At 36.8% G+C, this 7,846-nt stretch overlaps 3 protein-coding genes across 3 annotated transcripts in view; 1 reads left to right on the top strand and 2 right to left on the bottom strand.

Moving 5' to 3' along the window:
* Positions 1-364: 364 nt before the first annotated feature.
* LOC109541133 (vinexin) lies at positions 365-2,410 on the bottom strand. The gene is made up of 2 exons (XM_019909889.2): positions 1,760-2,410; positions 365-1,677 (listed from the first exon to the last, which is right to left on the bottom strand). Exons 1-2 carry the CDS (start codon positions 2,351-2,353, stop codon positions 1,372-1,374), a joined length of 900 nt encoding a protein of 299 aa, XP_019765448.2. The 5' UTR covers positions 2,354-2,410; the 3' UTR covers positions 365-1,371.
* A 9-nt stretch (positions 2,411-2,419) lies between these two features.
* On the top strand, positions 2,420-3,717 carry LOC109541134 (short coiled-coil protein A). Its single transcript, XM_019909890.2, has 2 exons — positions 2,420-2,864; positions 2,919-3,717. The coding sequence occupies exons 1-2, from the start codon at positions 2,810-2,812 to the stop codon at positions 3,275-3,277; spliced, it is 414 nt and encodes a 137-aa protein (XP_019765449.1). The 5' UTR covers positions 2,420-2,809; the 3' UTR covers positions 3,278-3,717.
* A 1,686-nt stretch (positions 3,718-5,403) lies between these two features.
* Positions 5,404-7,846, bottom strand: part of LOC109541101 (semaphorin-5B) — a gene marked incomplete in the record, with an annotated part of 8,703 nt that continues 6,260 nt past the window's right edge. The window contains 5 exon segments of the mRNA XM_048670221.1: positions 5,404-6,152; positions 6,225-6,383; positions 6,438-6,626; positions 6,691-7,214; positions 7,325-7,601. Of these exon segments, the coding sequence (XP_048526178.1) occupies positions 5,791-6,152; positions 6,225-6,383; positions 6,438-6,626; positions 6,691-7,214; positions 7,325-7,601 (1,511 nt within the window).

Raw genomic sequence — 7,846 nt, 5'->3', positions numbered from 1 at the left:
AGTCATACCTACTAACATCTACTACTCTATGTAAAAATAGCGAAATAAAATACACCACGTGTTTTTGTATTATTATTCGCTTATATTGAACTCCGGATATAACGAACCAGTTTTCGTTCATTTTTCAAGTTCGTTATATTCGGGCTCAACTGTACATTTCATCATAAAATCAGAATGGGCCACAATATTTGGCTAATATGTTCTTCGAATTTCGTGTAAAGTAAGGTGTTTGAGGAGATATGAGAAGAAATAACATCGATTAAAAATCCGAAATGAGCCTAAATTTTCGTGCAAAAATGATGAAATGTGTGAATCGGGAATGGACCAAAAGTTTGTCTATGATGAAGTGGTGCTAGTAAGAACATTTGCATAACAGATCATTTTATTACCTTAAAATAAACATTGTATTTGACAATTAAATTCTGCTAATCTGTACAAAAATATAACAAAGTGCCGTAACTGGAGGCACATATTATCACATGTTATATGTATACAGTTAAACATCACATTTTTAATACTCTCACCATCGAACAATTGAAGTAGAATTATTTACAATACTAGTTAGCACTTCAAATCTCAGAGGTTTTCTAGCGTTTCCACAATGTGAAAAATGACTGAACTTTTTCTGAAAACAACAATAAAGTGCAGAATTATGGCACGAAGTGCTTTCCTATGTATTGCATTGCAAATCAGTCTGTAATGTTACAGGGAATAGTCCAATGTTAGTATACAAAATATAGTTGTTAATCATCAATAGTTAATTTGTTGAATTGCTACCTAATTTTTTTGCAAGTACAATCTTAAAATAATTTAACAGTTAACGTTAATATCGGTAATGGTCCAGGAAATCCGGCGCTCACAATTAACAATTTGCTCACCTTCTAGAAAATCACATTACAAACAATTTACTTCTTACGCCATTTTTATTATGCGTATTAAGAATATTTTTTACGCACATTTTTGTTACTTTGGACAGTTTGACTAGATATTGACGATGATTCTTATTTCAGTTTCATTAATAATGACAAAAATTTCCTCGGCATTAATAATCCGAAATAGAAATCATGTAAGTATATCAAGTATCAAATTCATTCCTGAGTCATTTATTGTCTATTTATCAATCAAAATACGTTTCGGTGTATTTTTCCACCATCATCAGTTTTTATGTGTAGCGTTGTTGCTGCTTTAAGCCTTGGCATGCATTTTTGCGTGCCAAAAAGACACAAAAAAAGAGACAATAAATGACTGAAACAACTTTGGTGGACAAATGGCATTGTTTTAACAGTATCGATGATTTTGTAGCTCGTAGAGCGCCGGATTTCAGACAATTATTGAATTAATGTTTTGATATGGTCCATGAGGTCAACTGATTTATATACCTATAGGGATGCGATTGACAAAATTGCAGGGAAATTGGCCAGTCTGGCCAGCAGACTCCCCAAATAGCCAGCCCTTATCCATTCTTTTGGTTACTTTGATTTTCTGGCCTACTTTTAAACTTAGGTCACCTGGCATGTGGGCCGGGAAATCATACAAAGCTGTCACAAGGTTTTCATCTTCCTTTAGTGGCACTTGGACATCTATAAAGCTTTCCGGAAACATTCCTTCTTTGTCGATCACTTTTCCATACAGCCAATCATCATTAATTCTGTGCATTAGAATAATTACATCACCTTCCTAAAAAATAGGAACACAATTACTCAGAGCCGATGATAATCAAAATGGTTGCTGATGTAACCAATATGAGTTAATTACTCACCTGAAAACTAAGGTCACTAGAATGGCTAGGCGAATAATTAAACAATGCAATTCCATACGGAGTCTCAACATCCAGAATTCCTTTAGGCGGGCTTGGGGGTGGAATGTTGGGCATGGGTGGAGACCCTGAAGGTGGACTGAGATTATCGTTTCTACTATTGACCTTTACTTTTGGACGGATGATTGTTGGTCCAAACTGAGGCACGTTGAGGTTGGGGGCTACGGTGCTCCCAATATTTGTACTTGCTTGGTTGCTTACGGTTGGCAGGTAGCTTTGAAATGTAGGGGATAAAACTAGTAGTTGGGGTTGCACAGGCCACATGCTGTTTGTTACTGGTGGGAAACCATCTGATTCAAAGGACTTTTTGCTTGATGCTAGGCTACTGGTACTGCTGCTGAATGAGCTCGAAACACTGCCTACATAATGTTTTGATCTTTCTGGTTTGGGAGAGCTGGGGGGGCTCCATTCGATGAGATTTACACTTTGGTTTTGCTGATTAAGATTAAGGGTCGACCTACTTTTGTACTTGGAAAAGTCGGGGGGCGGCGGTCTTGGAGGAGGCTTCTTTTTTCCTTTTTGCGTAGTAAATGGCATAACTGGGATCTAGTGTTATTAAAACTTTTAAAGCATGACAGACACCTGACAGAATCGCTTTGGCAGTTAACACAGTCGGAAATAATTCACTGCTGTTGTAGTCGGATTTTTATCCACTTTCTTTATTATAAATGTTGGACCCGATAACATTACATGCTTGTAAATACTGTTCATGATTCAGGTTTGTTGTCTGACTTTTTGCTCTATCGATGATGAAAATAATTTAAATTCGAAGCATTCCAAGGGTCATATGTAATGTTTTCAAGCCACAACGGTCGAGTACTTACTGCTGGTGCAAAGTTGCTTTCTTGTCAGTTTTTAGCCCAAACTAACCTCAATTTGTTTCTCAAAATACAGTGGCACTACACTCAATACACAATAAAATAAACAATTATAATTATAACATACATTGGAAAGTGCTGTTGATCAATCGGATTCTTCACTTCAACTGAGAAAATGGCTGTATCGAAAATTCATGATGAAATCCCACTTGCTGATGATGATCCTCAAGGTAACTCTTATTCAGCCCTACTGTGGTATTTTGTTTTACTAACCACCCTTTCAGTAATAATACACGATGACCCTGAGCCAAACTCCATGTCCGAAGCCAACTCCTCCAGCATGATTCATGGAAGAAGTATGGATTCCATCCAGTCAACCTTTACAAATGGAAGTTCCAGCCCGCAACACAATTCTCTGGACCAGGATGCTAGTCCTGATGAGCAAGAAGAGAAGGCTCGTCTCATTTCGCAAGTTCTAGAGCTTCAAAATACGTTGGATGACCTTTCACAGAGAGTTGACAGTGTAAAGGAGGAAAACCTGAAGCTCCGCTCGGAAAATCAGGTTTTAGGCCAGTATATTGAGAACTTAATGTCAGCTAGTAGTGTATTTCAGTCTACTTCCCCAAAGATTAAGAAGAAGTAATTGGCTCTAGTCACGTCACCATTTTAAACCAGATCTGTAATAGCTTAATTTTTTTATTTATCTGGCGTTACCTTTATATAAAACAGGCAATCACTGTCCTCTTCACCAAATAATATATGTAGGTTTTATTATATTGAAACACCTCACCCTAACGTAGAACTTTCACTTAAAATTAGTGATTCATGCCTTTATATTGTATGTATTGATTTTTTATTTATTTACACCAAATAGGCCTTCGACTTCTTATTTTGTGTCTGTGATTTTTCGCTAAACTTACCATAATAATGTGTTGTAGGACCATTTATCCGACACTATTTTAACCTTACTATTAAGAAAGATAATTTATAATTTGCTTGCCATAAATTAGGATGTGTTCAAATATTATATGAAGGTTTTTATTATGGAAGCTACTAGGCAGGAATATAAAGTAGTTTTCACAATTTTCATTTTTTCACAAAATCTACCCCTATCCTTGAAAAAATTTCGGCCAAAAATTACAATTTCACATGCGTGTTTTTGAGCTCAATCGATTCCTTTCGATGTAAGAAGGTCACAAATATGCATTTAGAAAGTGTTTGGATCAAAAATGAGGAAGAAATCGTCGGCTAAAGATCACGAACTCTCAAAAAACGCTTAAGATGTGTCGAAAATGTATATTATTTCGGATTTCAAACCTCTAGCATGTTTTTCAATTAGTTCGATGCATTCCTCGCGTTCGTGAGCGGAAAATGATGTAAAATTTAGGACATCTTAATAAAATTTTCATTTTTTCAAAAATCGACCTCCACCCTTAGAAAAATTTCGGAAAAAATCAAAATTTCACATGCGTGTTTTTTGAGCTCAACCGATTCCTTCCGAAGTAAGAAGGTCAAAAATATGCATTTATAAAGTGTTTAGGTCAATAATAAGGAAGAAATCGTCGGCAAAAGATCATGAACTCTCAAAAAACGCTTAAGATGTGCCGAAAATGTATATTATTTCGATCTGAAATTTTTAGCATGTTTTTCAATGAGTTTGATGCATTCATTGCGTCCGTGAGATGAAAATGATGTAAAATTTAAGACATTTTGATAAAATTTTAATTTTTGATTACTGGTTTTGTGGATTTGGTTCCGATTAAACTATTGATTCCTTCACATGAAATTTTTACATTTTGGGAATATTTTGGGTGGCTCTGTATTTTTGGCAAGCTAATCTGAAGTTTTTTTTCTTTCTTCTGAAGCAAAGAACGGTTTGAGATATGCAAATACTGGTTCCAGTTTTACGTTTTTTTTAGTCGAGTTGAGTTTTTGTTTTGCCTGTTTTTTTTATTGCAAAATCGACTAAAACATGACGCCACATTTTTTGACGTTGCTCATGAACCATTTGAGCAACAGAGTTCGTTTTTATATCTTTGGATAGAGAATTGGTAATTCCATATGAAAAAAACCTCTACATAATGCCAATCTTTCATGAATGAGTGAAAGCCTTCAATTTGAAATTAACATTTACGAGGCGCTCAAAATTCAGGATTTCATGCGATTTGAATGTACTTTTGAAGGTTTGATGGAATTGGAGAGTATTTTTCGTTTCTGAGAAATGTATTTATGAAAGACGCAATGCAAAATGTGTTCCCCCAACAGTATTTTCAAATCCTAAGCAAAATTTTGACGTCATTTAGAGCGCACTCTGTCTCTCTGGCACTCTCACGTACAACGCTGAACTTGTAGAGTATTTTTCGTTTCTGAGGTTTTCCTTATAACTCATCGCTTCTCACTTTGTCGCACTTTTAATTACTCTCGCTCGGCTCGACATTTATCGCAGGGGCGGATTAAAACTTTACGAAGCCCCCAGCTGGAAGTTCAACACCTAACAGAAAAAGGGCACCACATTTTTACCAAATGAGTGACTGGAACGTTACTGTGTCGGTGCGTTGGGTTGGCGCAACAAGTTTCGGCAACACTGTGCCAACTCCTGAAAATTAACTGAGTCACCCACTTCTAAATTTGTTTCTTTGGTACTTCCTTCACAACAAACACACTCAAGATAATTCTTGAATATTTTATAATTCTTCAACTGCAATAAAACACTATTTTTTACAAAAGGTTTATTTATAAATAAAAATATATAGCTATTTTCAAATTAACATACTTGTCTCAATATGAGCAAGTGTAATAAAAAAACACAGTACTAGAACGTAAAGTGTCCGAATGGCTATTTTCTTATACTAGTGTTAACAAGCAGGTACTTTGTTACATTAATTAAAATTATACATCTGTAAAAACAAATACCACTATATCACAAATTTATACACTAAATATAATTTAACACTAAAATGCAAATATGTCACAAATATGCGTCTTCACTTAAGTGGCATGTGTAGTTTCACTGGTACTAAGGCCTGTATTAATGATTGATATAAAAAATTACAATTTTTATAAAGTAGAACGAATGACAGCATTTTGGAAGACGTACATTAGTAGGAGAGATTCGAGAATTTAATAAATAATTTCCTAAAATAATCAGTCGAAACCTTAATTGTATAAGTCATTATTACTGGTACTCATATAGTATGGCTTTGCATGTAAATTTTTCATTTCATTGCTATGCCTTTTTAAAGTAGATATTTCATTTTTAAGTGTTCCATTTCCAGTGTAACTATGCTGCTTTTTTAATGCATGTTTTTTGTCTTTCACTGGCACAGACACATAACTGTTTAGTGAGGCTGGCATATAATTTGGTGTGCTGGGAACCCGCCGATCTTTCTTTTTTATCGTATTGAGAATTAGGTAAATTATTGGAGGAACTAAGCCACAGATTATACCAAGGAAGAACCAGCTGAAGTTTGATTTTATACAGGAGCAGTCCGAAATCGGAAATCCATAGTCATTTATTTCTGGAAACAAAGAAAATTTAAAATAATTTGTTCCATAATTATTTAGTACAGAAATTTCCAAAAATAACATACCATTAGTTAGCGCGCTGCCTACACACATTCTTTCTTGAACGACATTGCCTTGGCACATGTGAGGTCCTGGATTGTCTGTGTAGCAAGTTCTTCTTCGGTATTGTAAATCATTTTCATCACATATGGACCATTCTGTCCAATTTCCCCATCCCAAGATATCTGAATAAATAGGGCATGTTCTTAATCAACTCAGGCACCAGTTGTGCCACTTACTTTCACAAGGCTGATCGTGGCAAGCTTCCTTTTCCGAATCGGCTCCTTTACATTTTTGGTCCAAACATTCCCTGTATCTGGTTTTAACCCCCCAGCCGCAAGACGCATTGCATGGTGACCATTCAGTCCAGCAACTCCAATTATTCTCACAACTATGTTTATTGCACTCCTTTGTTTGCGTTGTTGAACCTGATGATTAAAAACCAAAATTATTATAAATAAGGACCTTAAAGAAGTAGGTGATCGTTTTTACCTAAACAATTTCCTTTGTAGCATTGGCGAGTTCTAGTTTGGGTTCCCCCATCACAGATTGCTGAGCATTCGCTCCAACTACTCCAAGAACTCCAGCCATTATGGTCGCCCTCCTCTGGTTCGCACTTGTTATGATAACACACTTGACTCTCGTCTTTAACAATGACCTTTATCTGTTGAGGATGCTTCACTGGCGCTTTGCAAGTGATTTTGAATCGTTTTTGATGGTAGTGACGAATCGATATATTTGCGTCTGTGATCCATTCAGTCACATGCAACTGTTTGTGGTCTTTGCACGCAGCCTCATTGCACGGTGCATAGTCCAGGTCATTTCCTTTGCAGTATTCTCCTCCATTTTTCGGAGTAGGGTTGTCACATTTTCTGTCGCGTGTTTTGTATCCTGTGCAATTGGTTGAACAGGCCGACCAATGCGACCAACCAGACCAGCCTCCATGAGTAGGCTGGGTGGGACAAGGCGGATTTTCCGTGCAAAACGCTTCAGTACGATCTTGTCCTACGCAAACCCTGGAACGGTAGGAAACATTTGTAGTGATGTTGTTCGCAAAGGCGCATCGGCGCACGAGGGAAAGAAGTGTGAATAATTTACGTGTAGGGAGGTAAACGTATTTAGTTACCTTCCGCCAAAGGCTGGGGCTGGATTAGTGCAGGTCCGAAACCTGGTCTTCACGGCGGTGCCGCAAGTTGCTGAGCAAGCTGACCAGGCAGACCAATCCGACCATCCTCCATGAACAGTGCAGTTGACCACCGCTACTGATGACCCTCCGCATGGTTGACCATCGTTGGCTGGAGCCGGATTATTGCAATGACGAGTTTGGCAAACACATTGATCATTGTCGCTTTCAGAAGATATTCTGTGGTAGCATGGCTTCCATTCGGACCAAGAGCTCCAACCTGGAAGCATTCAAATTTTAAAACGAATTTAAATCAAATCCAAATCAAAATTAATTCCTGGGTTTCAGTCATTTATTGTCTCTATTTATCAATTAAAATACGTTTCGGTGTATTTTTCCACCATCATCAGTTTTTATGTGTAGCGTGTGTGCAACAACGCTACACATAAAAACTGATGATGGTGGAAAAATACACCGAAACGTATTTTAATTGATAAATAGAGACAATAAATGACTGAAACCCAG

Source organism: Dendroctonus ponderosae, unplaced genomic scaffold, assembly GCF_020466585.1.
Source record: "Dendroctonus ponderosae isolate FM_Combo_2020 unplaced genomic scaffold, Dpon_F_20191213v2 Dpon_F_20191213_1, whole genome shotgun sequence".
NCBI lineage: Eukaryota > Metazoa > Arthropoda > Insecta > Coleoptera > Curculionidae > Dendroctonus > Dendroctonus ponderosae.
Note: the sequence above shows the minus strand (reverse complement) of the source record. Positions and strands in the feature narration are given on the sequence as shown.